The 26,883-nt window shown below is 49.7% G+C and overlaps 1 protein-coding gene across 5 annotated transcripts in view; it reads right to left on the reverse strand.

Moving 5' to 3' along the window:
• The window catches only part of AKT2 (AKT serine/threonine kinase 2), a 46,913-nt gene extending 27,193 nt beyond the window's left edge, over positions 1–19,720 (reverse strand). Inside the window, exons 1-2 of one of the 5 annotated variants that reach the window (XM_080908404.1) lie at positions 19,555–19,720; positions 2,553–2,683 (exon numbers count right to left, since the gene is read on the reverse strand). In XM_080908404.1, the coding sequence (XP_080764530.1) occupies positions 2,553–2,598 (46 nt within the window). In that variant the 5' untranslated portion in view covers positions 2,599–2,683; positions 19,555–19,720. Of the gene's footprint in view, positions 1–2,552; positions 2,684–3,154; positions 3,260–3,411; positions 3,431–4,191; positions 4,211–5,431; positions 5,564–19,554 lie in introns of those variants that run through there. The other 4 variants (XM_080908405.1, XM_080908408.1, XM_080908407.1 and 1 more) reach the window with 4 other exon arrangements.
• Between the last annotated feature and the right edge of the window lie 7,163 nt (positions 19,721–26,883).

Genomic DNA, 26,883 nt, shown 5'->3' on the forward strand with positions numbered 1-26,883 from the left:
ACACTGGCACAGGTGAGCTCATGATGACCCAGGCAGGCACTTAGCTGTGGGGTTTCATAATTTAACAACAAGAAGCCTACAGGGAAAGGAGAAACAAATTCTCACAATGTAATCCTCGCAGTCAAAGGAGAAAACCGAGTCAGAGAGCCTCACTTCCCTGGATAGACCCATAGGGATGGCACTCTGGAATGGAGGGCATTAGAATCCAGAATTCACCCTCTGACCACAATGCTGTCCGCCTCCACGCCAGCAGGGGAGACAGAGTGTTGTGCTAAAGTCAAGTCACAAATAGGACCTGGTGGCAGTCAGTCAGACCCTCAGACTCTGCTGAGTATGAGGTAGCACACATGCAGGCCAGGCCTTGAGCCCAGTCAAGTGTAGCATCAGAGGGCCAGGGTGCCATGTTAGCCCTGCAGCCTGTGCCAAGGCCTCTGGCAATCACTGTTGCTGCTAGTCTGCCCCAGAGGGTATCTACTTAAACTCAATAACACAGGCTTGCCTGGGCACAGTCTGTCGGCAGACTGGGAATAAACCAGTACAATGGCCAACCATTTATCCACCGGGAGTGGGAAAGGGTTAGCACAGAGCCCTCCTTCTACCAGGCAGCACTCGGATGAACCAGGTGCACCTGTGTGCGTACGCATTGTGTATTCAAAGCAGGTGAGCCAGACACCAGACAAGCACAGGCCAGGAGCCAATTCAACTGAGCCCTGACCACAAAAACAGACGTGAAGCCCTAGAAGGAAACAGAGCCAAGACTTGTTGTGTCAACGAAGTCTGGTCTACAGACAAACTGCCCACCACTCAGTCACTACTCTAGCCACCTTTCCACATCCTAACACCTTAACCAGTAAGCCTAGGGGAACTCCAGCCAAGGGACAGGAGCCCAACAGCCGGACACACCCTAACACAGCTGCCATTACATACAATCCCAATCATTCATTGAGCAGTTGTTGGCTGAGCACCTACTATATGTAAAGCATTTCTAGAGGCAATGAAGACACCATAGTAAATATACCACATGAAAACCCTGCCTAAAGGGTGCTGACATCAGACACCTGGATTGTTAACTCATCTTACAGTCTCGGAACCAAGCATGGGAGCACACACCCAGAATCCTAGAACTAGGGAGGCTGAGGCAGAAGGATTACTGCAATGCTGACATCAGCCTGGGGTACCAAAGTATGATTCCATTCCAAAACGCCAAAAAAAAAAAAAAAAAAAAAAGACCCAAAACAGGTGGCACAGCTTACTTAGTGTCACATCAAGATGAAGTGGCAGAGCCAAGGTTAGAACCTGTCATGTGTCCATATTTGGATGCCTCATTTGACAGTCTCAAACTCAGGGTGAAGGGCTGGGGTGTTCTGAATGCCACCCTGCTGTGAAGGCAGCAGGAAATGGGGTTTCCTCTATTATTCTACTGGCCCTAAGCAGCATCCTGTTCCCTGTGACTGCTGCTGTCTGTGGCCAGGGATAGCAGGACAGGTTGATATCACCATCTGTTACTCAAATGTGCCCCTCTTGCTCCCCTCAGGATGCCCTGGTTACCCCATCAACCCACATGCTGCTGCCTATGAACTGTGGGACTCCCCTGTTCTTCCAGGAAACCACCCCAACCATCAGATGCAGCACGGCTCCCTGTTGTAAGCCCCACAGCCTCCTTCCTCTGTTTGACTTTACTCTACGGCACAGGCCATGCCACCACTGGATACAAAGGTCTGCCCGGACACCTAATCTCCTCCAGGACGTGACATGTCACTACAAAGATGGGGTCCCTGCCTGGCTGGCTCACCACTGTGTCCCCAGGATGTAGAGCAGCCCCCAGAACACAGGAGCCACGCCATAAACTAAGTAAGCACAGAGTGGTGTGGACCAGCTTCCTCAGGCCAGAGAAGAAGGGCCCTGAAGGCCAACAGTGACAAAGCCAACTCCTCAGCACATGCTGCTTCCTTATCTGTCTCCCAATGTCACATGGCATCTGGTGCTCCCAAGGTCTAGTGTCTTCTTTATCTACGACCTCACAGGCCTGTGCTTCCTATCACACTAAGTCCCGCTGGCTCTCAACATCCCGGGCTTCCGGGCTCATGGAGTCTGCTCTGCCAGCTTCCACCTCACACGCGCCAGCTACAATGTTCCTAGAAACACCGAGCACATGTAAGTCTCGGGGCTTTTGTCCTTTCTTCCCCTCCCTTGGGACGCCTTTTCCAGGCGATTCTGTAGCTCTTTCTCCAGGTACCTGACTGAGTACGTCCATTACTGTGTCACCGCTCCCAGCAGGACATGGCCTCCACAAGGTCCTAGAACCTTAAAATCAATGGCTATTTGATAAATAAATGTTGACTATCACTTGGCTGAGTTTTATGTGACTACTCTGTCTAGACCTCAGTTTCTTTACCTATAAGATGGGGACATGAATGAGATCACCAACAAAGATTTGGAGTCTGAAACCTTATTTGGGCTCATTCAGGGCCACGGGGCTGGGCACCAGGTGCTAGAGGAGAGCAGGACACAGATGGAGACGCATAATCTGCTGAGCAAAAGTGAACCCTTACCACGTTTGTGGAGCCAGCCTTCTTTGATGACAGATACCTCATTCATGGTGGCAGCATTAACACGCTGTCACCTAGCTTGAGAGAGCTCAGGGCAGCAGGACATGCAGGAGGCTTCTTGGATACAGTCCAGTCTACAAGAAACCAGAGAGAGGCTGTGAGGGTGGAAGGGATGCACCTTGCCCCATCCTGGATTCTGAGGCAGGCCCTTTGGCGCTGTAGCTCGTCAGACAGTGGGTATAGCCAGGGAGCTGGGGAAAGTTCTTCTCTTGAGGCCCAGTCCTGAGGGAGAAACACAGGTCCTAAAAGAATCAAATATGCCCAGGCTATACACCAAAGCTCTTCTTTCCTTCCCACCTATGGCTGGACAGGAAGAGAGCCAGGTAGCCACAGCCCCGCCCCCTGCCTCACCCCAATGCCCCAACACTGAGGTAACCCAGAATGAATCAGACAGCCCTGGGCACCAGGGTGTGTTCAAAGCCACCAGCATCTGCCTACCCACAAGACAAACTCAAGCATGCACTCATTTCTTTCCAAATCAACCTGCCACATTAAGCAAACTACTGCTCCCCCCAAGCACAGGGAAGTCCATGTGCTCCCCCAACCTCAGTGATCTCTCAGTTCCACCAGAAGAGTGATGAAAACTCAAAAGTTCCGGCGGAACCTCCTGCACACACTTGTCTGGGGCCTAGAGTTGTCCTGGGGTTTGACCAAGGTCCTGGTTCCTTCTCCAAGACCTCTGCATCTGTCCTCAGGGACTAACAGCCAACAGACTAACGGACGCCGAAGCTGCTACTGAGTCTCAAGTTCCCTGAGCAGAGAGGAGGTGGATGCCTGTGGTCAGCCACCAGCGGGGCCTCACCTGGAAGCCTCGGCCTGGTCAGGGGCCATAGAGCCTGAAGTGCCTTATGCCTGCCTCTCCCAGCCCAGGGTTATTTGCGGACAGCAGGTCAGGAGCTACAGAGGCCCCTGGAGAAGTGGCAGCTGGCTCTGGGGACAGCATGGGCATCAGCTTTCTCTCGTGCCCCAGGGGAGCGGGTGGGCTGGACACAGTACTGCCTGGCATGTGACAGTGGCAGGCGGCCCAGCCCTGGGCAGAAGGAAGGGAGGAAAGTGGGAGGACGCAAAGGAAAGGCGAGGTGGCCAAAGACAGGGACAGGGGGTGTGAGCTCACAAGCTGGACTGCAGGCTGAGGAGGAAATGACGGAGTGCGGGGGCCAAACAGCAACAACACTCGGGAGCCCTCAGCCCTAAACACTCACCAAGGTCAGCCTCCCCACTCCCTCTCTAGGGCTGGCTGGCAGGATCCTATTCCACATTCTCCTAGGGGTCTTACCTCCCTGCCCCTGACTCAGTAACCAAAGAGACCCTCAAAAATGAGTCAGTCTTAAGCCAAGCATGACGACACATGCCTTTAATTTGAGCACTTGCAAGGCAGGCAGGCAGATTTCTGTGAGCTGAAGGCCAAACTCGTCAACAGAATGAGTTCCAGGACAGCTAGACAAACAGACAAACAAACAAACAAACAAACAAACAAACAAACAAACACTCTGTTCTTTCTCAACTCAAAATCATCCATGGCTTCCCAAGTCCTTGGCAAAAATGTCCAAATCCTCGGTTTGGCACCCAAGGCTGTACAGACCTGCCTCCACTGTCTCATTCCTGCCGCTGTCCGCTCAGCCACCCTGCACACTGCTTAGGCTGGAGTCCTGCAGCCCAGGCTCCTCCCCACTCAGGCCTTTCCCGCGTTCCTCAGTCTCTCTCTCAACCCTCCATCTACACCTGACCTTGTCCTTCCTTCCATGTCCAAATCCTTCACAGCTCCCCGTGCACTTAGGAAACAGAACAAAGTCCCCGCTATACCAACTGGGCCATGGGACTGATTCCTGACAAGGGCACACCGTCAGGACAGTGACTGCTTAGCCCCTCCAGCCTTATACCTTCCAGATACTCTCCCTCTTTGGGGGCCTCAGTAAAGCAGTGCACACTCAGGTTTCAACCTCCAAAGCTGCAAGTGAGTACTACAGACCTTTCAGCAGACTCCACCACACCCACCAATACTAAAGTGGGCCAGCCCAGCACTGACATCAATCAATGAGCTGATTCTCACCAACAGGCTGAAGTTACAAACACCTAATCTTCCCTGAGTGTGTCCTGGGCACCAGATACTAGAGAACATCACTAAGACACAGTCAGGGGCCTCACAAGACTCACATTCTGAAGAGGGAAGATAGAACCACTACCCCCAACACACACACACACACACACACACACACACACACACACACACACACACACACCAATGTCAAGGGGTGGATAGGTGCTGAGAATAATGAGGAGGAACTAGCAGGGAATGGGGTCGTGTCCCTGAACAATGAACAGCACATGTGAGCAAAGCCTTGAGAACCAAGGAGTGACCAGAGCAGTAGAAGGAAAGATTTTCAGACAGGAAAGTTGAAAATGAAAACTCTATGGCAGGAGCAGAGTGCAGAGGAAGCCAGAGATACTGCTCAGGGCCTAGGGTTGAGGCCCCAAAAGCAAAAACTTAAACTGTTCCCAGCTGCTGGTCAGTTGTGAATACATCCTAGTGAGCTGGGTGGGGAACTAAGAGCCCAAAGCAATGGTACCTCTTGAAGCCTCTGAGACCCAGTAACAATACTAAAGCACCTAGTGTGAGCCTCTGCTGGTGTCAAGGCACAGCCCTCCCCACAGCTGCTGTTTTCCAAAGTGAAGGTAGCCAGGTGTTGGCTAAGAATGGTCAGGGTTTCAGAGTCTGAAGGCCACTGCCAACCTGGTGGTCTTAGGCAGGGCAGTGGAACTCCCATTACCCTACCAGAGGAGCCCAAGTGAGAACAGAGACTCAGCGAAGGGAAGCCGTTTACCTTGGGTCTCCCAGCTGAGTGGTAGGGGCCCTGGCCACAGCTCCACACACCAGAGCCACTTTTTACAGTCTTGTTTCAGCAACTAAGAAGTCAGCAGCGGCTCAGGCAGTCAAGAGCAGGGGAGGAATTGGAAGATCCCCTGCGTCCTGCCTGGCTCCAGCCGTCCTCCCACTAAGGGTGGCGCCTCAGCCGAGGTGTCTGTGACGCAGTCCTGCGGTGATGAAATTCCAGGCAGCACAGCCAAGCAGATGGCCTGTTCACTGAGGAGCTGCAGGCTAAGGACACTCAGAAGGGGGACAGAGACCTGCCTGTGGAACTCAAGAGCACATGGAGACCTGTCCTGACTGCCCTTCTGAAGCACACACAAGCGGGGAGCTACTGTGCGTCTCCAGCACACACTAACCGCTGCTTCCCAGAATGTCCACATTTGAGAGTGCCAGAGGCCCGGAGCTGGGACTGTTGCTGGTGACTAAACATGTGCCACCCGGGAGGCAAAGTGAACAGAACAGGGTCCCTCACAGAAAAGGATGCCTAAACAAGAAACACACAGTCTCAGGAGTTATGAAGAGAGGCAGTGATTGATACCACCTGCCTGGAGAGCTAACCCTCAGAAACTCAGAATGCTAAGTGTAGTCCACTGTGGGAATGCAAAATGGTAAGGTCTTCATGAAAAGTATCAGTAATAATTAAGAGCCAGCATTTGGCTATCCAATCCCAGCAGGTTCCCAGTAGCTACTCTTTCCTCCGGTATTTCTATGGCAGACATTCCCTTGAGCATATGGACATTTTCTACACCATCAACTTTTATCACGATGCTCTTGTAAGCAGAGGACCAGCAGCAGACAGCAGCTACTAAAAAAGAGATCCATTCTGCCCCACCCCTCACCCCCAGGTCCTGATTTCCCACAGGCAGATACTGACTGTCAACGACAGGTTGTTTGTCTGAATTTTCTTCCTGAAATTTCTTACCTCTAAGAGGTAAGGCCTGGATTGGTGATAGGTGACAGAATTTGAAACAAAATGGGGGTGGAAGCTTTCAATGCCACTGCCTCAGCAGGACTCTGGAGTGTCAGGAAGGAGCTCCCCACTAATGCTGCCACACTCCTGCCTCTGAGTCCATCTGTGAGTCTGGCAAGGAAAGCAGGCCACTGAGGGGGTGAGAGGCCACAGACAGCTGCAGAGGGGAACTGAGCTCATTCTGAGCTGTTTCTAGTACCAGGCCTTGCTCTACATATGTTCATCTCACAGATTTTTTTTTTTCTTCCAGAAATGGGTACTCAAGCTAGGGTCTTGTGCATACTAGGCAAGCTCTCTATTAATAAGCCATACCCAAGCCTTCCTTTTAACTCTTAGAAGCATGGTCTCAAGTTACCTAAACTGGCATAGAACTTACTCTATAGCCCAAGAGGGGTTGAATTTGCAATTTGGCTCTGCCTCTTGAGTAGATGGGATTACAAGTCTGGAATTACAGCCATTTCATATTTTTATCAAGCACCCACTGTGTGCACAATACAGCAAGCCTGTGATAAGTGGATCCAGTGATAACAGGGACAGGCAAGGGTCCCAGCTTTTCCAACGCCGACATAAGGGGTCTGGAAGGTTTCTCAAAGTGGTACGAGTGGAGCCAAGCCTGTGCCCTGTGGTTCCCTTCCCTTAAGAAGTAGGTGTTTGGGCCACTCAGGTGTTTTGGTGTGTCTCAGAAGCTAAGCACCACTGGAATGAAAGGCCTCTGGGGAAATAAACGGAGACAGTGCAGGCCTCACAGAAGGGTTTGGGGTGAGGATGGAAGGGCTCTGGCTTTAGTGATCACAAGTCGCAGAGTGGAAGGCAGATGTGGACAGTGTTAGGATCTATGCAAACCTCCCAACCTAAGCCCAGAGAACTTGGTTTTGCTGAGCTTAGCCTGTTCTCTAGGCTGCCCATCTAGGACATGGTGGACCCTATTCTGCTCCTCTGACCCATCAACTCTGCCAGCTCAGGTCCTTGGTGTATTAATTACCTCTCATATCTGAACCAAGAGCTGTGATATTTGGCTTCTGAATACCACTAAGGACATAGTGTGTGAGCTAAACAGATGGAAATAGTGTCTTAAAGACAATGTGTGTGTGTGCATATTCATATGTGTGGATGTATGTAGGTGTATGTGCACACTGTATGTAAAGGCCAGAGGACAACCTTGGGTATGGTCTTCAGGCACTGTGCACCTTTCTCTTAAGACAGTCTCTCCTGGACTGGAATTCACTGAACACAGGGAGCCCCAAGGATCTGCCTGTCTCTAGACCCCAAGCACAGTCTCAGGATTGAGTTTGGGTCCTTCTATTTTACCAACGGAACCATGTACCTACCCCTAAAGACAACTTAAAACAGTGTTACTGAGTGAAACATAAGGTTAGTCTGTGGTACCGATGCACTCAGTAACATTTTGGTTGGTGTGTGTATGCATTTTTAAAATTTTATTTACTTAATATATGAGTGCTCTGCTGCCAGAAGAGGACATCTGACCCCATTACAGATGGTTGTGAGCCACCATGTGGTTGGTGGGAATTAAACTCGGGACGTCTGGAAGAGCAGTCAGTGCTCTTAAGGGCTGAGCCAGCTCTCCAGCCCCAGTGTGTGTATTTTTTAAACAGCCTTACAATGTAGCCTAGGCTGGCCCCAAACCTCAGGGCAATCTTAGCCTTTCAGATGCTGGGATTACTGTCGTCTGTAACCATGCCTGGCTCTCAGCCACTGCTTAAACAGAACAAATCTCACCAGTTGCACTTAGAGTTCTTTGGGGACCATCTCTAATCCACACATGGGAATTCACCCCTATAACCAAGCTACAACAAATGGAGGATTGAAACCGAGGTCCTCAGGACTTGAGTCCTCCTTACCCTGGCCAGGCCTTCCTAGATGGGAAGCCGAAACAAGGACCTTCCTGGGGATATGGGAGCCTCCTGCTTTGGCAGCTCAGAGAGACCCAGGTTGGGCTCTTCCGCACCACCTCAACTCCCAAACTGGATTCTTCTGTATGGCGGGTGACAGTCTGTAATGGAGTGCAGAGAAAGGCACTTTCTCAAACGCAGTAAACCACAAGGGTAAAACAGAGCCATGTGGTCACAAGGGAATACTATCAGCTGTTCCCTTGGGGGAGGCCTGCCTCAGTGGAGGCTGCACACGTCCTCCCACTTCAGCCTTCAGACCTTCCTTGATCTTAGTACAGTTAGTTGCACAAGAGAAAGGTCAGCCCCTTACCAGCAAATACAGCTAGCCTGCCCGGAAAGTTATTTTTTGTTTGGGTTCTTCTTCTGGGTCTCCTGTCCTTTGTCTCCTACATTTTAGCACCACAGCCCTTTGTATTTGGACATTTTCACTAGTTTGTTTATCCATCCTCTTGTGGGTGGGCGCCACAAGAAAGGTACTAATTTCCTGGTTAAGATGACTTAGTAGGTAAAGGCACTCACCACCAGACTGGACAACCTGTGCTCAATTTCTAAGACCTACATGGCAGAGAAAACTAATTTCCACAATTTGTCTTCTGAATTTCATGTGCATAGCATGGCACACATATGTATGCACACAGACACACACAAAAATACTGTGCCAAAGCTAGGCCTGGTGGTATAGGTCTATAATCCCAGATCTCATAAGGCTTCTGCCAGAAGATCACATGCTCAGGGCCTTCCTGTGCTGCAGAGTTCAAGGTCTACCTTGAACTTGCTGAGACCCAGTCTCAAAATAAAAACCACCAAGAGAGTAAAGGGGAATGGCTCAGCATGCTTGCCTAGCATATGGGAGTCCCCATAAAGAAAAAAAAAGGGGGGGGGGCTGGAGAGATGGCTCAGCGGTTAAGAGCACTGACTGCTCTTCCAGAGGTCCTGAGTTCAATTCCAGAAACCACATGGTGGCTCACAGCCATCTGTAATGGGATCTGATGCCCTCTTCTGGGGTGTCTGTAGTCTTCTCATATACATGAAATAAATAAATCTAGGAAAAGAAAAGATTGCTATATAAAGGCTCATCATGTTAGAGAGTCAGAACTGGCTTCAACACCTTAATCTAGTGACAGCCTTTTAGAAAATCAGATACAGGGTCAGTAGAGACCCAGTTCTGAGCTTGAGTGCCCAAGGAGGCCGGTGCTGAAGTATAGCATGGCGGACTCAGAAAGACTGTGCTCAGAGCTCCAGATGCAGGAGTTAGGCAGCCTCGGGTCCAAGCTGAAGGCTTCCTGAGCAGGCTGCAGTGCTCAGGTGTCATTCCCTCTGGTGGGTGGAAACACTGCGGACTTCTGAGCATGAATTTTACCTTCTCCACCTCCTTGTGAAATGGTGGCTTTTAAAAGACTTAACTTTCTTCTTCAGCACACATCCCCCGCCCACCCATCTGTCTCCTGAAGTAGGTAGGACTGAAGGCAGGATGAAGGTGTGGGCAGTGCCAGAGACTGAGACAAGAATAAACCCGGAACAGATTTCCTTGTCTCCTCTACCACCTCCCCCAACACACACCTTCCCTCACTGAACCCCCGAAACCATGTCAAGTATTGCGGACTGCCTAGCCCTGCTCTCCAAACAAACCAGGGACACCCGCTGCGCTCTGGGCTTCTGCAGGCACAGCTGACAGGACACAGGGCCTCTTCCCCAGGCACCCGTGGAACACACCGAGGCCCTTACCGAGGCTGTCAAAGGCCACCTGCCTTAGCCCTGCCTCTGAACTGTACCTTCATCAGACCAACACATAAAATTACCTCTTCTCCGGGTCCCTTGAAGAATCTGCTCTTACTCAGGACCTTTGCATTCACTGCTTTCCTAGCTAGGATACCTTCAATGTGCTCTTTCAGCCCAACCCTCCATCTTCAGGGAAACCAAGACAAGGACTGGACATTCAGCCTGCCCCTCCCCTCACAAAATAGACCTCTACTTGCCTCTGGCAATATGGCCTCTACTCGCCCAGGCTCTGCATGAGGTAGGGACAGAGTTGACCCTAGTATCCACTGTTTCCAGCCGTAAGCACTACCCATCCCAGGGCCAGACCCAGAACCTTAAATAATTCCAGGAGGGCTAACAACTAGACCCAGAGTTTCTGTGCTGCAGACCCCACATGGAAGTAAAAACAAACATTCCACATCTACTGGACACTAAATATGGTGTCCACTGTGCCAGCACTGGCACTAAGGATTTCTCTGTGACCAAACAGAACCCCTGCTGTGGGAGGAGAAGGCAAAATAAATAGGTAAATTATACAGCACATTCAAGGTGTCCAGAATCATGGAGAAAGGCGGTATACATAAGACCAAGGAGAGGTCACAGAAAGGCTCATGGAGATGCTAGCATCTGAGCAAAAATGTGAACCAGTCAAGCCAGGAAAGCTGGAAGAAGAGCAGTGTTGGCAGGACCTGAGGCTGAGGTGATTTCTGAGGGCTTTGGGTCTCCCTGGGAAAGAGATGGAGACCTGTGGGCTGAAACTTCAGGGTGAGGGGCTGCACAGGGACCACTGTGCCTCGAATGCCAGGATGCAGGCCCTCAGTGAGAGGCTTATCACAGCCTTTCTTTCCACTGGTCCCAACACGCACACCATGTGCCTCACTTGGGGACCATAGGAATCGTATCTGATACAAAGAAGTCAAGATGGGCAGTAGAGTGCCAACAGCTGGACAGCTAAAATACACAGTCGCAGAGACTAGAAGTCCTCCAACTCCCTCTGCCTTTGCTCCCAAAAGACAGCCATCACTCTTCTCTACCACATCAAGACCAGAGCGGTCTCATTTGCAAGTTACTTGGGGAGGACTCCCAAAGTGCTGGTACAAACTAGCATGAGTCCTATGGGTAAGTGGAGCCACCTTCCCCACTGTGCAGATCAGCAGGCTGAGGCCAGAGCCGAAACTGGCAACACAAATCTCACAATGCACTGAACCAGTGCAGGAACAAACCGACCCAACTTTTGCACTGGCAGAACTGTGGACACTGAGCCCTGAGCTGGAGCACCAAAGAAGCACTTTCCTTTGCTTTAACTGCAGTCACTGAGCACACCAAGCACAGAACACATAGCTGGCAGCTGTCATGCTGCACACACAGCTCCTTAGGCCCCTGTCGTGTAACACATGGAGTCTGATGAGGAAGGAGGATGGGCAGGGCTCTCTGGCCGAGAAGGCATCATGGCACCTCCCAGGACACGGGCATGTTAGGTGGCAGGCCTCAGTGACCACAGAATTTTGTTGTACTCCTTCCAGGGCTTCCTACCTAGGGCTCTCCTGGACATCCATTCCCCTGCCTGTTAGGACTAAGAATGCGCTTATGTTACCACAAAGAATATTTTAGACAGGGTATGGGAGCAGTCAGGAAACTGAAGCAGGGGGAATCTCTGAGAGTTCAAAGTCAGCCTAGTCTATTTACTCAGGGAGTTTTAGGTTAGCAAGGCCTATTTAGTAAGACCCTGTTGTAAAAGAGACAGAGACATTTTTTTTTTAATATGCTTGTGCCATGGCATTTAATGAGGTATGCTCAGGGAACGGCTGAAGATGTGACAAGCCTGGGGAAAATGGCAGCTTTTGTGCAAAGCCCAACCATCAGATCCAGGACTATCCAGAACCCTAGTGAGGGCCAGGGAAGTGGCTTATTAACACAGTGACTATGGTAGAGATGAAATCATAAAGGTGATTCACAGCATGCCTATTTTCCTTTTTTTTTTTTTTTTTTAAAAAAGATAGGGTTAACTCTATATAATAGCCTCAGCTCTCCTGCAACTTTGTAGACCAGGATGGTCTTGAACTCACAGAGATGTGTCTGCCTCTGCGTCCCAAGTGCTGGGATTAAATGCCACCACACCCTGCTACATTTTTAAAAATAAAATACCATCCAAATGAAAATGCATTAGCTGAAGAACAGAGACTATCCCAGGCCCCCCTCCGAGGCCTCTGGATCCCAGTTTGAAACGCTGATTGATAAAACAGATTATGTGGCTCTGTGCCTACCCATCTCCCACCCATTCAGGCCACTACCTGAGTCCATCCAGCCTCTCCTCATTGAGCCACCCTACCTGTTTCCCTGGCCTTGCTCTGAGGGCATGAAGCCCCGACTCCTCACTTCCAAGTTCTTGCCTTGCATCCTTGACTCGGTCCACCACCCTACCCAACTCTCCTGAGCTCAACCTCCCAACTTTGCCCAGCCTACCCTACCGACTTCCCATCTCTCTCCTCAGGAGCTTCCCAGGTCACTCACATAGTGTGCTTAGACTCTGCCTAGACTGGGAGCTATCCCAGGAACAAGAACTGTACACGGCATAGGAAGGGCTAATAAACACTGAGATGGTGGAATATAAACACAAGCCAACCAGGCACTGACTGTAGTGTACATCTTTAGTTCCAGCACTCAGAAGGCAAAGGCAGGTGGGTCTCTGTGAGTCAGAGGCCAGCCTAGTCTACAGAGTAAGTTCCAGGCCTGCTACAAATAAATACATAGACAGATAGATAGACACATATACAGACAGACAAGTCAAGCTTGTTTTTATTGTTTCTACCAGGTATAATGATTACACCTGTAATATCAAAATTTGGAAGAGACAGGTCCATCAACAAAAGTTCATGACCAGCCAGGGCAATACAGGGAACTCCTATCTCTGAACAAAACAAACAAAAACCTCACAGAGTTAGGCATCATGGTATATGCCTGTAACCTTAGCACTGGAAAGACTGAGGCAAGAGGATGCTGAGTTTCAGATAGCCCGAGCTACATTACAAGATCCTGTCTCAAAAATCAGGGCTGAGAAAATGCTCAGAGGGTGGAATCACTTGCTCTGCAAGTACAAGGGCCAGAGTTTGAATCCCCAGCCACCGCAGAAAAAGCCAGGCAGCGTGCTGGAGAGCTGGTTCAGCAGTTAAAGAGCATTAGCTACTCTTGCAATGGTTCCCAGCACCCACGGGGCAGTTCACAACCATCTGTGACTCTAGTTCTAGGGGATCTGACCCCTTTTCCTGGCCTCCAAAGGCACCAGGCACGCATACGTTACACAGACAGATATGTAGGCAAAACACTCATATACATACATAATATTCCAAGTTTGCAAACCCAGCATTGAGGGGTAGGGACAAGAAGATCCCCAGAGCTCATGAGCAGCCAGCCTAGCTGAAACAGCAAGTTTCAGGTTCAGTGAGAGATCTTGTCTCAAGGCAGAAGGCAGCAAATTACAAAAGACTGACATGGGTATGTTCACCCAATAAACTCAAGTGAATGCACCACACACAACCAAAATAAGCAAAACATGCTATGTGCCACTGTGTGCCTCAGTGTCTCTCCTACTAACTGGAAGGAAGAGCCGTTCCCACACCCCAGGATGCCACACGTGGATACACACTGCTAGTGCATAGGGCACACATAGAGCACAATGTAAGCCAGCACCATAGCTCATCAGGCCCCAGACTCCCAAAACTTCCACCCTAAGCCCACTCCTCCGGTCCACAAGCACCGGCTTCTCTGCTCTCAGGTGCCACAAGCGGCAGCAGCAAGAGCCCAATCAATCAAGTACCTTCTCAACAGGCTGGTGCTTTCTTACACTAGCTTCCTGAAGGCTCCCATGACCCTGCAGGAACATTTCCAACTTTAACTGAACAATCCTCACCTCAGAGAAAGAACCCAGATACTCAGGGCTCCACAGCAACCTCAGAATGCTAAAATCAGGCTTTCCCCTAGCCACTACAGGTCTAATCACTAGCTGAAAAGCAGCCCTAATTCTGGGAAGAGATGAGCAGTGGCAGCTGCCCCACTGCATTCAGGAAGGCTATCGAGGTAGCAAATGGAGAAAGGCTTGGATTTCTGGCCTCACCCTCAGAAACAACATCTGTAGATGAGCTTCCTCGCTAGGCAGCTGAGCTCCAGGAACTTGTCGAAGGGACCTCTGACATGGAGTCTCTCCTTGGCCAGCCCAGCTTGCTGTTCTTGCACAGCTCACCCAGAGCGCAGGCCCTGTCCTGGGTGCCGAGTTGCCGAGCTGGCAGTGAGTGGGTCCTGCCCCAAAGGACCAGGCTGAGATCCCACCCTGCAGTCCTCCCACACTAGCGTCCTCCCTCCCTCTTGGTCCTGCTCCTAGGCTGTCTCCCCGGGCTGGGCCTCTCCCTGCTTGGCTGGCTGTCCATAAGAGTCTGCCACGGAACCACCCCACCACACAGCCCGGAGGCCCAGTGGCTGAGGGCCTTTTGCACATAGCTCTGGGAAGCTAGAGAGGCCCACAGAAGGGCAGTCCTGTGTTCTCCTGAGGCCTGACTGAGATCAACCACAGAGCATACCTCTTCCCATCCCCCATCCCTGGGATCTGTGCAAACCCCCAAGAGGTTCACTCTGTCCAGATCAAGCCTTGGAAAACACACGTCAGGGCGCCAGCCTGTGCACTACGCCTCAGAGATAAGGCTCACAGGCCAGACTAAAACACACCCTCATTTAGGCCACTAAGCACCTTTGTGCTGCGGGGACCCCGGAGCCAAAGCAAACACACATAGCATCAATCCCCTTCCACTTGAGGGCCTGACACAGGTATGGGGGACATCAGGGACATCAAGGGACAGCCAGAGCCAATTCATTCCATCCTCAAGGTTTGCATCCCGGGCCTGTCATGACTCCATCCTGATACTCTAGGTTGAGCCCCCATGTCAGTGTATCAAGGTAGACCCTCCTTGACCATCTAATCAAAACCAAACAGTGTCATCACACTCCTTTCCCTAAGCTCCTTTTCTCTTGCCCTGATAACAGCAACCTTGACCTACTATGCCTTCACACTACAAGCTGCTCCTCACTCTCACTACAAGGCAGGGCCCAAGACCCCGTTCCTTCAAACTTGGAGCCGACTGGAGAAGCCACAGGCAGACTGTGGCAAGGACCCTTCCTGTCAGTGTGACAGCTATTCCTACTGTTACTAAGCAACGACAGCTGGCTATGCTCGAGATGCATAGACAAGTCAGCCCATTGAGTCCCCACCTCAATCCCTAAATGTACCAGCCATGGCCCTGGGGACACAGTGTGAAACCACAGAAGAGGGAGGCAACCAGTGGGTCTCCACCAAAGCAGTTGTAGGGGAGTTAGTCTCTCGAGGGGGAAGTGGGAAGCCTTCAGAACAGTGCCTGGCCCTAGAAGCTTGAAAACCTCCAGGGACAAAGTCACCACCCAACTGAGTAAATCCTCAAACTCCAAATTCCTTCTCAGGCTGAGGAAGCAGCACACTCCCCATCCCCCGGCCACCAGCGCTCACCCAGTCACGCAGGCCTCTCCCTGTGGTACATCCTTACCCCTCATCAAGCTCATCCTCGAGCCACACCCCCACACTGTGGTCTCCCTGCTGCTCCCAGGCTGGCCTGTCTTACCCACATGCCTGTCCTGCCTTCCCTGCCACCACATCTAAAGAAGCTCCTGATGGTCCCCATGGCCTCACCCAAATTCACCACCTAGCAGCTAAGCCATCCCTTGCTTACCCTCCTGTTGGTCTCCTTCAGCCCCACAAAGGACTTCTGTTTTGTAAACAAGGTGTTACTATGCAGTCCTGGTTAATCTGGAGCATACTATATAGATCAGACTGGCCTGGAACCCACAGAGACTCACCAGCTGGGGTTAATGACATGTCGTACAACATGGAACAGAATTGGGACTTTGTCAGTACCGAGTATCTTCACCTGATGCACCATCCTGCCCATTTCCAGCCTTCCCACTACTCCATGTCTGTTGTGGGACTTAGAGAAAGCACACACAAAAAAGGTGTGAACCAAATCTGGAATTTGGGAAGGATCTACAATTTGTACCGAGATGCATTTGTCAGCTTACTTTACTGTGAGCCACCTTGTCTCTACATCTGGGAAAGAGGTTTGCCTCCTGAGGTCCTCTGACAAACTTCCACAAACTGGCTAGGGCCTGGCCAGGGTCCTAGCAGCAGTAAATAATTACAATTTGCTAGGCCACACTGAGCACACACCTGTCTGTCACTTGTGTCAAACACAGAAGAGGCTGCAGTATCTAGGATTCTGTTGCCACCTAAGGAAGGCATTCTCTACCTTGGCCTCAGAAGGCTGACGTACCCACTCAAAGCTACACAACTAGCAGCTGGAAGGCTGGATTTGAACTCAGTGCTTAGAACTGCACCATAGCCTTTTTGAAAATTGTATTTATTATTGTGTGTGTACATGTGCATAATTGGAGCCATGCTGTGACAAGCACGTGTAGGACAGAGGACACCTTTCTGTGGGCTGTGAGGATTGAAAAGCCTGCACAACCAATGTCTTTACCCACTGAGCCATCTTGTGAGCCCAACATAACTTTACAGAAGCTAGGAACCAGGACACTGAATGTCTAGATGGAGAATGGACAGAGTTGGACCCCTAGACACCTAACAAAATTGAAAGTAGGGGATGAGTAAGGCAGGTGCCTTGGTCCTATGACAGGTTCTGGGCGTCCGCTGAGACGTCCATGGCTTGGCACCAAGCTTTCTATTAGTGAAGTCCCTGGCTCCTGACAGCAGCTGAGGAAAGTGCCTTCCCAAGTCTACTGCATGGAGCTGAACACCATGGCCCGGTCACAACCGGAAGAGCTCATCCTGCCTCTACCTGGGCCCATAGCTGCCCTCACTATCTCACCGAATGGCTTTCCTGCTAACTCCTCCTGGCCCCAGCGCACATATACTCAGGGCTAAAGAATGTCTAATTCAGTTCTGTCCCCATGGTTCTCCAGAAAAACCAGAAATGCTAAAACTGACAAGTACTGGAACATTCACATCACTCCAACCTGGGGAAGAAAGCAGATGCCCAGAACCAGGTCAGTGGGCAAGAGACCACTACAGCCTGGGCCCATGTAATCTGGGTCTAAATCCCAGCCTGACCCCAAGGAGTCTGATGCAGACCTGGGACAAAAGCACCTTCTCCTTCAGGCTTCAACTTCTGATTCTGCTTAAACGAAAGGAAATAAACACTATATAAAGCCACAAGCCCAAGGCCAGGCACAAGAGCGTTTAGTCACAAACAGAAGCCACCATGGCTCAGTGCCTTGGTGGCCTTACCTGTGACCTGAGCATAACATTCCTACCTTACTATTAGATCTCTATAAAGTAGGCTGAACGATAGGTACACAACTACTGTATTTGAGACTTAAATGAAGCCACATGCAAAAGGCCTATCACATCCCTAGCATGACGGGAATATTCAATGGCACATGCTGCCCACTATCACTTGAAATGGTGAAGCCCTGTGACTCAGTTTCCTCAATTAAAAAGGAGAGCATGACAGAGTCTGCTACTCTAGAATACAAGACATCCTACGCAGTGTGGGGCACACTGAATGCACTGAGTAAAGGCCAGCCATCAATTTCACGGTTGTTACTTTTATTGTTCCTGTTAACTCTACCAGGCAAAACCTCTAAAAGCTACTCTGAGGACTAGAGAAGCACATCCCTAGTGGAGAAAAACCCTAGAGAACACCCATTGCCTGGGCCTTTCTCTCTGGGAACCGGGCCACCCTGAGGCCAGTCAGCATAGACACCAATGCTGCAGACCATTGGCTACTGTCTGTTCCCTGGACCATATCACCAGACTGGTCAGCTAGGTCAATCAGGGACTGCAGCCAATCCTCCAGGAAATTCAGACCTAGGACAAAGGTTACAGGCAGGCCAAGATCACAAGCTGGTCTAAGGAGCAAGGACATTGACCATACACACTTTTGGAGTTTCCTGCTTAGGGACCACAATGAGAACCTAGGTCTGTGTGGAACCTAAAACAGTCCCAAACACTATTAAGTAGCCTTTCTCCCTAGGCCAGACTAAGCTGGATAAAGTGCACTCCCCTCCAAGTCCCCTTGACCTCTGCAGCTGGGAAAACAGCACTCAACCTCACCAAGAGGCCAACTGTTATCACTCAACTTGTAGGAGCGTAAACAGGACTCTAGATTGAGCTGGTAACAGCCATGTGGCTAGGGATGGAGAACGTGGGCTGGGCCCTTCACATCCCTGTCCACAACTGCAGGCAGTACTAGAACTCTGACCTGCATCTCTTGGGAGGGAACAGTAAACAGGCTAAAAAAAAAAAAAAAAAAAAATCAGCCTGACCTGAACACCCTATGTTTTTCTAGCAGAGGGAAGCCTGTCACCAAGCTCCAAAAGTTTTCCAAATGAGAGAAACAGGGGCCCCAAATTTTGGGAATAAAAACGCCATCCCCCCAGTCACCTAGCTCTGGAGAGCTGTCTCTTAAAACGCACCTTCCTCCCAAAAGGTGACAAGCAGGTCCAGAGGCACCTCTCCTTATCCAAGGCCGATAACCCCTCCCTTTCTTAATAGGGAGCCAGACTAGAGATCAGAAAAACTTCAGTGACTTCTAAGACACATCTCCACCCCCGGAAGCAAAGAACTTGCCAAAGGATGTCCCACACACCTTAAAGAGAAATAATCTGAGAGGGTTCTGGAGTGGAGAGTGGACAACCCCATGATAAAAAGCGGCCCAGTAACGATCCCCTTTTCCCCAAAGTCATTAAGAAGTTCACTAAAGGGTGAGCTGAGTGTAAACGCCCACCCCTGCATATTACAGGAAGAGAAAAGCGCTCCTCGCCCACTCAGTATCACACCCCTAAAAGTACGCCCCTTAACACTCACTCGGGCCTCCCAGCACCCTGTGCCTCAAATATGATAAACATCGCAGCCCTCCTCCCGACCCTGCTCCCTCTAAGTACTAAACACTGTTCTTTCATGCCTCGGTGGTACTACCCTGACCGCCCCAACTCCCATCCCTCTAAGTGCACCATAGGAACGGCTCCCAAAGCACCCAAGCGGCACAGCCCTCTACACTTGACACGGTGCGCGCCTCAAAAGCTGAACAAGCTGGCACCGCAGAGAAGGAGCTGTCTCCCCCGATATCCCCGAGGGGCAGCCCCCAGCCCGCACACTCAGAGCGAGCTCCCCCGCCGCCGAAGTGGTATGGACCGCGGCACCCGCCCCACGTCCCTCCGGGTTTGTCCCCCCCCCAGCCCCGCAGCAGCCGCCCCCACTCAGTTCCGGAAAGAGGGGGGAGCCTCCAGGTCCGTGGTCCCCGCCCGGCGGGCACGGGTGGTACGGCCCAGCGAGGCCCCACGGGGGGCCAGGACGCGACCATCGCGGAGGGGAGGGTGCTTGGGGACACGCGCTGGCGTACTCACCTGTCACCGGCGGCCGCCCAGCCTCTCCGGCGGGGCTCTACCCCCGCCCATCGCCACGCTGAGCTCGTTCCCGCTCCTTATTTATTAACTGGCCGCAGCGTTGTCGGCAGCGCTGGCGGCAGCGTCGCCTTCTCCGAGTCAGGCCCAACGGCTCCCGCAGCGCGGCCCCCCCGCCCCCTCCCCCCAGCCCCCGCTCACAGCCCCCTCCCACCCGCTGGCCGGAAATACCGCCTTTTCCCAGCCACAAACAGGAACTGACGTTGGTAGACCAAGGGAATGGCCTCAGAAAACATCAGACCGCAAGCGCAAGGAGGAGGCGGAGACAGGCTCACAGCAGCGCGCCTGCGTACATTAGGGAACGCCCGTCACGTTAACTTTTTATTTTTTTAAGAGCCTCGTTCTGAGCTGGAGGGAGAGCATTACACATGCGCAGTAGGACACCCACAACAGGTTGACTTTCCCCGAAGGCCCAAGAGATTACTTCCCGGCAGTCTAAGGGCTCTATTTACATACGCTTTGATCTTGTTTTACTCTTTCCTGTGTTCCTAGTTCCTAGACCAGCGGTTCTTAACCTGGGAGTTCTTAATCTGGGAGTCAATCTATCCTCTCACAGGGGTTGCCTAAAACCATTGGAAAGCTCAGATATTTACATTATGATTTATAATAGCAAAATCAGTTTTGAAATGACAACGAGAATAGTTTTATATTTGGGGCTCACCACATGAGGAACTGTATTAAAGAGGCACAACATTTGGTAGGCTGAGAAACACTGTCCTAGACTTTTTAAATTATTATGTATCTGTTTATTTGTTGAGATAGGGTTTCACTGTGTAGCCCTGGCTATCCCAAAACTCGCCCTGTAGAGCAGGCTGCCTCTGCCTCCTGAGCACTGGGATTAAAGGCCTGTGTTGCTACTGCCACGCTCCTAGATTCATATATGCATATGCAGGCCCAGAACTGGAGTTGGTAAAGGTTGAGCACAACTCAGTGTATGGTGACAAGTCTGTTATTGGATCACTCCAGAGGCTGGGGCAGGGGAAGTGCTGTGGGTTCCAGGCCAGTTAGACATTTTCTCAAAAAAAAAAAAAAAAAAAGTTTCGCTCAAGCTTTGAGCCACATAAACCCACAGTAGACTATCCTGTTCTGTAACTATGGGCTGACTTCTGGATCTACATCTTCAGAACTGAAACAATCTTGGATTATCTGATGGAAACAGCTCTTATTGAACTGGAATTGAACTGGACTAAAATATTAATGTCACCAGCACATGATATATACCTTAATAAACAGGAAACTTATAATTTCTTATATGGAGTAATTATAATTTGAGCCCATGTAGATACTAAAACCACAAGAAACTTCTCACAGAAGAAAGGAATATAGGTTGCACACCTGTAACCCACCTCTGCAGATCCTGGAGCAAGAGGACTAAGAATTCCATGCCAGATTCCATGCCAGATTGGGATTCATAGTAAGACCCTACTCAGAATCAAGGCTTCACCTAATTATTAGGGGTGGGATTGATGCATGTGAGTGCAAATGCTTTGAGAAGCCAGAGAAGAGGGCATTAGCCTAGAGCTAGATTTGTAATCAGCTCTACTCGAGAGCTCAGAACTGAACTCAAGTCCTTGCAAGAGCTGTGTGCTTTTTTTAATTATTTCAAGACTAATAGGTGACTTAGCAGTTAAGATCATTCCCTGCTGACCTGGAGAGGTGGCTCAGCAGTTAAGAGCACTGACTGCTCTTCCAGAGGTCCTGAGTTCAAATCCCAGCAACCACATGGTGGCTCACAGCATCTGTAATGGGATCTGATGCCCTCTTCTGGTGTGTCTGAAGACAGCTACAGCACACGAACGCACGCGCACACTCGTGTGCACGCGCACACACACACACACACACACACACACACACACACACTTTGAAAATCAAAAACCACTCCCTACTCCTCCAGGACTTAAGCTCAGTTCCTAGCTCCTATATACCATTTTTGTTTGTTTGATTGATTGTTCTGTGAGCAGAGGGAATGTTTTAGTTTTGGGGAAAGCCATATAGCCCTCACTGGCCTTGAGCTCATAGAAATTCTCCTAGGCCAGCCAAGGGCGAACACTGGGATTACAGGCAGGTGCCACCATACCCAGGGGATAATACTCCTAACATCCAATCTTACATTGTCAGAAAGATGAGGGGCTCACAAAATGGCTCAGCAGGTACACATACCAGCTGCGGAGCCTGATAGCCTGAGGCTAATCCTCGGGACTGAGGTGTAAAAGGAGAACAGACTCCCTCAGGCTGTTTTCCAACCTCACAAATCCACCACGGCACACAAATGAAGTATGCTCTTAAGTACAGTAAATCTTTAATCCCAACAGAGGCAGAGGCAGGCAGATCCCTGGGAGTTCTTGCTGAGCCAGGGCTACACTGAGATCCTGCCATGAGTTAAGAACACTTGTTGCTCTTGCAGATGACCTTGGTTCTGTTTCCAGCACCCACATACCAGTTTGCAACTCTCTTCTCATCTTTTCGAGACACATAAATAAAACTAAGAGACTCCATATTATTCTTAAGATAAAACAGTTCTTCCTGTAAGCATTTCTTTTTAAATTTCCTTGTTTATTTTATGCATATGAGTACACTGAAGCTATCTTCAGACACACCAGAAGAGGGCATCAGATGGTTGTGAGCCACCATGTAGTTGCTAGAAATTGAACTCAGGACCTCTGGAAGAGCAGTCAGTGCTCTTAACCACTGAGCCACCTCTCCAGCCCATCCTGTAAGCATTCTGAGGTGACCTGTGAAGATGGTTTGCTACTCTACTGACCCAGAAACTCCTGCAAAATCATGCAAATCAAGAGGTTCAAATCTTCAGTTTAAGAACACCTGTGAAACTGCCAGGCCATCAGGGGTATGGTACGCATGTCTGGGAAGTCACCAAGTGTCTGAAAGATGTCACTTTAAAGCAGTGTGTGCTGGCTGTTCTGGTGGTATAGTCAAGTGTAGCTACTCTCAGGCCAAACAGTAGGGCTGGACACAGGGTCAGTGGCCAAAATAGAGTGCTGAATGTTTGCAGCACACGCTTACCAATGCAGAGAGCAATCCTGAAGTTAGGGGTTAGATGTGGATTCTCTAGTCATTGAGAGCTCTAGTCATATCCAGGTGAGCAATGTGCCTAAGATGAGGTGACAAATTTACAGAGCTCATGGCCAGACGAACCTGTACAGGAGCTTCCCCTGACACTTTGAGATGATCCTCACCACAAAGAAACAAATTGTCCCAAAGCCATTAGAGGGAGTTGCACAGAAGAAAAAGATATCCCTGAAGAAACAGAAATGTACAGCATTGGAATAAATTCAGCATAAAATAAATGCAGATGAAAGTAAGAAAATAATAATAAAAAAATTTAAAATAGTTGAAAATAGAGTGTATCTTACTATGTAGTCCTGGCTGACTTGGAACTCAGTAAGTAGATCAGACTGCTCTTGAACTCAGAGATCGGTTTACTTCTGTCTCCCAAGTGCTGGGACTAAAGGTATGCACTGACATGCCCAACCTGGCCACTAACTTTTAATAGTCCTCCTACCTCAGCAACACAAGTTCTGTACCCAGTTGTTAAAAAACAAAACCAAAATGAACAAAACTATACAGTGAATTCCAGAGCAGCAAGCCCCACACAGTGAACTCTTCCCAGAAGTCCTACTGATAACCTGTTACAAACCTGCCCCTCCCTAAGAATTAACTACTTACGGAGGAAAGAAATGTGTTGGTTTTATTTATGCCACTTGCCACAAGATGGCACCATCTGAGCTGGTCATTCCCACAGCAACTGGATAGCTTACCACTTTCTCTATGGAGATTTAAGGGACATAATTGGTGTTATTCTGAATATTTGCTGGATAAAAGAAAGGCCTTCTATGACTAAATGATGTATGTGAAATGGGCATGGTAGCCTGTCGCAAATACGTGTATTCACGCGCACACACACATACCTTTCAAGGGCTGTGAATGCACTCAGTTGGTAAATTGCCTAAGCCTGCACAAGGACCAGGGTTCTATCCCCAGTACCACATAAATTGGGTTTAGGAAGAGGAGGTAAGATCAAAAGTTCAAGACCAGCCTGCGCTGCATTAAGACCTGCCTTAAACAAAACAAAAGCCCTTGTAAGGATTATCAGGGAACGCAGAAAACTGGGACAGATCAGAGAGGCAGAAGCGGAGGGGTTAACTAATGTGAAATTCTATCAGCTTCATGTCCGATTTAACAACACAAATGTAACATGATACTGGTTAGAGCCAAGAACGCTGGGTGGGGCTACACACCCAGACTCCCAGAATTTGCAAAGGATCAGAGGTCAAAGCTAACTACACAGCAAGTTCCGAAGCTTACTAGAGAGAATTGTGGACGTCAAGAAGTCACTGGAATAAAAGTTAGGCTTTGATTATGACCTAGTTCACTGATACACTGTAACAAGTATTGTAACAGTTGTTACTTTGTACTGGTTTAAGATACTAGCCAAAGGAAAATTAAGTGTGGGCGACAAGGTAACTCTGAAACTACTCGGCTGAGGACGCTGGCATAAAACTAATTCCAGCAGGAGGTAAAACCCAGAGACTAAAAGACAGTTTTAAGGCCAACCTGTCTTTTAAACAGTGAGACTCCACTGCAAAGCAAAACAAAACAAAAAAAAAACAATTAAACTGGGGGGGGGGGCGGCTCAGGGGTTAAAAGGATTTGTGGTTCTTGCAGAGGACCTATGCAGGCTTCCCAGCTCACAACTCCAGCTCCAGGGGATAAAAATGTCTTCCTTTCTGGCCTCTCTAGGTATTCATATGTATGCATACACACATATAAGTAATAAATAACTCTTTTAAAAAATTTTTAAAAATTGGTATGGTAATATATGCTTTTAGTCCCAGCCTGGGGCACAGGCATGCTTACATGTTGTACAGACACACCACACACCCACTCCCACCCACAAATAACTAAAAAACCTTTTGTTTGTTTTTCTAACGCCCTGGCTGGCCTGGAACTTGAGAGACTCACTTACCTCTGCCTCTCCAGTGCTGGGATTAAAGGTGTGCACCACTACTGCCCCTGGAAATAATAAAAACTTAAACCAAAAAAAAAAAAAAAAAAAAGCTGCAAATTATGTAGAGGTAGGTTGATCAGGCAGTGGGTGTCACAGTTAAAGCAGGGTTACAAGGAATATCAAGGTCACTGGTGAAGACAATCCAGTTAGATATGAAGGACAGGACTCCTCAGACAAAGGACAAAGTCTATCTCAGTAGCCTCTGGCAGACTCCCAAGAAACTACCCCCCACAGTGGGACCTCAGGCCAAGCACCTTGGCCCCCACCCCAACTTCTCACCTTGATGCTATTTACATCTGTGTAACTCTTGATGGATTGAATTCTAACAGATTGAAAAGTGGATAAAGACACCTTCTCAGAAGACAGCCACCCTGGGCAAGGGAGAAGAAATGGTGAGTATGAAATACAGAGGCAGGTGTGGCTGCTGCCGCTCTGCTCAGCTCACCCTCTGTTCTGCAGCACGTAGGCTTTGCTCACTTACCGGACTTAAAGCTAATAAGCTTGACTACCTGTCCTTCCCTGGCCCCTTACCGGGTTTCAGATCCAAAATGGAAGGGCTGGGGTTGTAGATCAGTTGGTAGAATGCATTGCCTAGATGTATGAAGCCCTGGGTTTGATGCCCAGCATCTCAGAAACCAGGTGATGGTAGTATGCCTCTAATCTCAACCACTCTGGCTGTATCTGAGGACCAAGGAGTTCAAAGCCATGCTCTGATTACATAGAAAGTTTGAGGTCTCGGAATATTGACACCTGGTTTAAAAAATGAACAAGGAAGGAAGGAAGGAGGGAAGGAAGGAAGGAAGGAAGAAAGGAAGGAAGGAAGAGAGGAAGGAAGGAAGAAAGGAAGGAAGGAAGGAAGGGAAGTATAAAAGAGGGCTGGGTATAGCGCAAGGATTCCAGGCAGTCAGAAGTCAGGGCTGCAGGCTAGGCATCAACCAGAAAGGTCAGAGTCAAGGCCTAATGAGCTTGGGGCTTACAGGAAGGGCTGAGTCTGAGACTAGAACCTAGGGGTTTGCCTAAGGAGCACCCAGCTCCAGGTGTTAGGCCTGGCTGGGGAGGAGGTAGGTTGGATAGGCAGCCAGGAGGAAGAGGAAGAATCCAGACTAGTAAGGGTTACCCAAGGCCTGGCACCATTGGGCTCTGAGAGCAGACGAAGTTTGAATCAGGGAGGTGAAGAAATCAGGAGCTAAGAGCAACAGGATGCAGGACAAACAGATGAACAGACATCCTTCTTGACACTGCTGGCTCGGTGGCCAGGTCTAGAAAGGATGGGGCTAAAATCAAGAGCATCTATGTCAGCAACGTGCCCGACAGCAGCAGAGGAGCCGGACTCTCAGGTCCATGGCTGTGGTTCAGTGAACAGCATTACTGTACGCTTGCCACATTTAACACCATGCCACGTCCACAGTTTTTAGCCAGGCTTGAGATGAGTTCCTGTTTGGAAGAAGGTAAATCAAAGTGATCCCCAGCTAAAACAGACCAGCATTTCCCATGAGCTGGGACCACAAACCACAATGGTTCCTCATCTCTGTGCTTTAGCAGCAAGTCCCAGGGCTGTTCCGCAGAGGCCAGGTTACCATGGCATCACTGTGCTCCCTGACTGAAGAGTGCATGCTTGCCTAGCACATATGAAGCCCTGGGCTCAAACTCCAGTACCACAGGGGGAAAAATGAAATACTAAGTCAGGCATGGGAGGTGGGCTCTGATGAACAGGAGTTCAAGGCCAGGCTCTGCCACTGCAACTTCTATTCTTGTCACCTTGATTATACCCAGAAATAACTAAAAATCAGGGGGCTAGGCAAGCCTATGAGGGAGCTCTTTGTTGTTGTTTTTTCTTTTTTGGTTTTTCCAGACAGGGTTTCTCTGGATAGTCCTGGCTGTCCTGGAACTCACTCTGTAGACCAGGCTGGACCTCAAACTCAGAGATCCTTCTGCCTCTGCCTCCTAAGAGCTGGGATTATAGCTGTGCTCTACCACAACCCAGCGAAGGGTCTGTTTTTTTTTTTCCTAATTAAACCATTTGAAATGGGAAGACCAATTTTTAAACCAGATCTTTAGTGGTAGGAAGATAAGCCTTTAATCTGGGCCATAGCTTCTGCTGCATCCTTTACAAAGGACATGAGACGCGAGCTTAGTCTCTCTGCCTATTTGTTCTCACCTTGGCTAGCAAGTTCACCCCTCACTGGCAATCGAGCCGACCTCTTTGTGATTCCAGTGTCTACTGAAGACCAGCTGACATCCAGCCT

Source organism: Micromys minutus, assembly GCF_963924665.1.
Source record: "Micromys minutus genome assembly, chromosome: 32".
In the NCBI taxonomy this organism is placed as follows: Eukaryota; Metazoa; Chordata; class Mammalia; order Rodentia; family Muridae; genus Micromys; species Micromys minutus.